At 45.1% G+C, this 4,180-nt stretch overlaps 1 protein-coding gene across 1 annotated transcript; it reads right to left on the bottom strand.

Moving 5' to 3' along the window:
* Positions 1 to 684: 684 nt before the first annotated feature.
* Positions 685 to 2,199, bottom strand: LOC113333626. Its single transcript, XM_026580051.1, has one exon. The coding sequence runs from the start codon at positions 2,197 to 2,199 to the stop codon at positions 685 to 687; it is 1,515 nt and encodes a 504-aa protein (XP_026435836.1).
* Between the last annotated feature and the right edge of the window lie 1,981 nt (positions 2,200 to 4,180).

Below are 4,180 nucleotides of genomic sequence, written 5' to 3'. Positions count from 1 at the left end.
AGCCAGAGGGATCTGATTGTACCCCGAGTACCCGTCCATCAGTGTTATCGCCTTGTATCCCATTATGGATTCTACTAGTTGGTCGATGCTGGGAAGAGGAAAATTGTCCTTTGGGCAAGCCTTGTTTAAATTGCTGAAGTCGATGTAGATCCTGACTCCTCCATTCCTTTTAGGGACAATTACCATGTTATATATCCATTGTGGGTATTGGACTTTTCAAATGATTCCAGCCACCTGTAATTTTTTCAACTCGACCTCTACCGCTGCTTGTAGCTCGGGTGCGATTCGACGCATCTTTTGTCGGATTGGCTTGAACTTGGGATATATCCTTAGGTGATGTGAGCACACCTCCATGTCAATTACCTCCATGTCTTGCATCTCCCAGGAGAACACGTCCATGTGTTCCCGTAATAGAGTTATCAGTTGCTCTGTCTGTTCGTCCGATAGCAAGGTTCCGATTCTGACTAGATTTGGTTCTTCCTCGGTTCCTAAGTTTATTTTTCATGTAGACTCTAGGGACGAGAAGTTGGGATTTGGTTGCGTGATCGGTGTCGCCTCCTTTGATTGCTATAAGATCTCTTGATCGTCTGCTTCATAGTTTGTGATTGCTTGTGAGATTACTTTCTCCAGTTCTTCCCCTGCTTTGATTTTCTTATCTTTGTTCTTTTCTCGGCGATGTCTTGATCACATCTCCTCATTTTGCTGGATATCTAACTGCATGCATTGCCGTGCGGCCTGAAGATCACCTAGTACTTCCACAACTCCCTTGTAAGAAGGGAACCTTAACCTTTGGTGGTAAGCCGATGCCACCCCTTTAATGCCTGCGATCCATGTCCTGCCGAGGATAGCCTCATAAGGTGATACCACGTCCACAAGGCAGAAGGTGGTGAGCGTGTCCAAGTATCCCTCCCCATCGGAGACTCTGTGAGTGACTTCCCCCTTTGGCACGGTCACTGTCCCATTAAATCCATAGATCCGATAAGTTGAGGGAATTAAAATGTCATAAGATAGCTCCATTCTTTTGAACGTGTCGTAGAAGAGGACCTCGACTGAATTCCCGTTGTCCATCAGTATCCTTTTGACTCCCCAATCTTCTATGATTAAGGTGATCACTGGTGGATCTCCATGTGCTTGTCCATTCATCGGAATGTCTTTAGCGGAGAAGGTGATCAGCTGCATCATCCAGGCCTCCATAGGTAAAGTTTTTTCTACGCTAAAGATCTCCTTCCCAGCATGATCCCTCTTGTGAATTCTTGATGTAATACCGGTTCTTAAATCGAACCTTTGTGTTGCCGAGTGTGAGATGGTATTGCAGGTGAACTGAGTTCCACGATCGATCCTTACTTGGTGTATACGAGCGTCCGGTATGGTGGGTGCCGATGTTGTTTGCTTAACAAAGTGTTGCAAGTAGCCATCCCTAATTAGGCGTTGAACGATATCTTTCACCTCCCGACAATTGTTGGTCGAGTGGCCTCGGTACTGATGGTAATGGTAAAACTCGGGGTGATTCCTTGTCTCGTCAAACTGGATTCCTCTAGTATTTGGATACCTAATGTCATTTATCTTTTCTACTTCCTTAAAGATTTCTTCTAGCGGCGCGTTTAGGGGTGTGTAGGTTCTCGGCTCATGACGAGGCCTTTTTCCTTTCTCGACCCATTCCTTCTTTCCCGAGCTTTGCTGTGGTATCATCGGCCTTTTTTCTGATCGCTTTGAGTCACCTTGAGGAGTCTCCCCGGCTACTGTACTGGCTTTTTGGACTCCTCTATCTTGTGCTCCTTCTTGTATTTCCTCCAATGCAATATAATGTTCCTGCATCTTTCTCATTTCCTTCAATGTCTGCGGTTTCTCAGTGTACATGGCTATCCAGATGGGGTCAGATTTCCCTAGAGAATTTTCGAACCCGAAGATCTGTTGGTCAATAGGCACCTTCCCGATATCGGTACACAGTTTTCTCCATCTGTCCGTCAAAGATCTTAAGGGCTCCCTGAACCTTCGTGCCAACGTGAATAGCTTATTTATCCTCGGCCGGGCGATACTATTGTGCATATAGGTTTCAAGAAAAGTTTCCATTGAGGCTCCATAATTGCCTATGGACTCGTTGGGTAAGGTATATAACCAGTTCTTTCCTTCGCCTTCCAGGCTTGCAGGAAAAAACTTACACATGACCTCATCATAGTTCTTCCATTGTAACAACGACATTCTATACATCTTGATGTGTCCTCCTGCATCGCCCGTACCGTCGAATCTGGAGGGGAAGGTAGGAAGTGTACATTTTGGTGGGAAGGGTATTCGCTCTAGCTCTTGGGTGAACGAAGTTTTCTGTGCTTCATTAATCACCTATGCAAACTTATCGTCCTCCCCATATCCTGCTAATTTCTTAACCATTTGCTCAAGTTATTCGACCTTAGCCATTGTTGCGGCATTGGGTCCACCATTTTGTACTTCTTCATCGGTCGAGGAATTATCGGGAGGACCATATCCATTCCTCGCGTAGTTGGGGTCGGGTGACCGTCCTTGACCGGGTGATGGAGTTCTGGTGAGCCTTGATCGGGTATGGTTTATGGACGCCCCTTGGATCGATGATCCTCGCGACCTAAACCTCTGGTTTCGAAGTTGATAGTTCTCGTGCTCTAGTGCTAGGTTTCTTCTTTGCAGTTCCCTCATAATGTCGTCCTGCCTTTTCTGATTTGATAGAATTTCCATCAATGTCGGGTTGGTGCTCTCATGGCTGGAGTGGCCATTCACATGATTTCCTGCTGCGGTAGGCGATGCAGCTGGTGGTGCTGCTGGTGGCGCTGTCGGAGGTATGACAAGTGGGACATCTCGGGCTATGTTATCTCGTCCCAAACGCACTCGCCTAAGCCTTTCTTCTTCTTGATCCAGAGCATACTGGTATTCTGCGCTTTGTCGGGCTCGCCTACGATCTTCTCGCATCATTTGCGCCTCTTCATCGTCCTTTGTGTCAGACGCGGTCATTCCATCTACCATATCCTCTGGTCTCATTTGGCTCGGATTGATGTGTAATATTCTCGGAGGAAGATCATCGTCTCGGCCCAGATCCACTTCCTCATCGACAGTGGCCATTCCTCCGTCCTGTGCTCGGGATTCTTCCGGCTGGTGTTGTCGGCTATTCGGCTGTCGTGAATTTGTCACTCCTTCTTGCGCTCTAGTTCCTGCTACCTTCCGATTCCTCAGGATCCTGCTTGTTCCTAAAGTGCTTTCCATCGGATCGGGTACGGTTTGTATCCTTCGGCTCGCCCGTCCCTACCTATGTCAGCAAAACACACAACACCTTTGTTTTCGAAAAAGTCTAAAAATGTACAAAAGTTCTGAAACTCAGTAAAGGAAAATCCAGCCAAGTACAATTCCATTATACTTTGACACGCTGAACTTAGCAAATTATACGGTTTTGACTTATATGGACAATTTTTGAAAAGGCGTTTTGTTAGGTCGCTTTTGGTACTTTTCCCATGCATTAATCATCATTTGTCCTTACATTCCTCATGCCATAAATCATTAACCGTCCATATACTTGATCGGAAAGTTTCTCTATTGTCCAGGGTTTGTAGTGGTAACTTCCGTCAATCGTTTTTCCGGTGTCCCAACTACTCAGGTTGTCAAAACAGGGTTTCTCGACTTTTTCCTCGGAACTCCGTAAGGATATTTCACCTTGGGGTTCTTTTGTCCTTCTAACGGCACTATGCGGCTCTTATTATGGGACTAGGATGAGATCTTCACCGGAGTGCTCATCATACCCCCTCTAGTCGTAGTTTTAGTAACCCTTACCCAATGATTTTGAGTCGGTTTTACCATTGCTGCCATCGTGTTTAATTACCATACGACAGGAAACGACCTACGAGATGAAGTTTCACTTTAGCTACTACCAACATCAAAGATGATGTTTTGGGAGCTTTTGAATCTTTCTAACAGCTCGTCTCAGACATATAAGAAAACATTAATATAATCAACTATAACTCAAATCCTGGGTTTTACTTATAAATATTTCAAAGAGTTCGATGTGAGGAACACGTTTCTCGAAAGAAAAAGAAAACAGCAAATCGCTAGTTTCTCGACTAATAGAAGGAGTAAACACTCAAGTTTAAACGCAAGATATAGATATTTTTAAAAGAAACGAAACGAGAAGACAGTGACTCTATTTCAATCGAGTTGTTACTAAAGT

The sequence above is a fragment of the Papaver somniferum genome, unplaced genomic scaffold (genome assembly GCF_003573695.1).
Source record: "Papaver somniferum cultivar HN1 unplaced genomic scaffold, ASM357369v1 unplaced-scaffold_133, whole genome shotgun sequence".
NCBI lineage: Eukaryota > Viridiplantae > Streptophyta > Magnoliopsida > Ranunculales > Papaveraceae > Papaver > Papaver somniferum.
The sequence above is the reverse complement of the archived record's forward strand: the minus strand, read 5'-3'. Positions and strand labels throughout refer to the sequence as shown.

Coding starts and splice junctions, on each gene's coding strand:
- LOC113333626 (XM_026580051.1), bottom strand. CDS start 2,199: ATGTCGTTGTTACAATGGAAGAACTATGATGAGGTCATGTGTAAGTTT.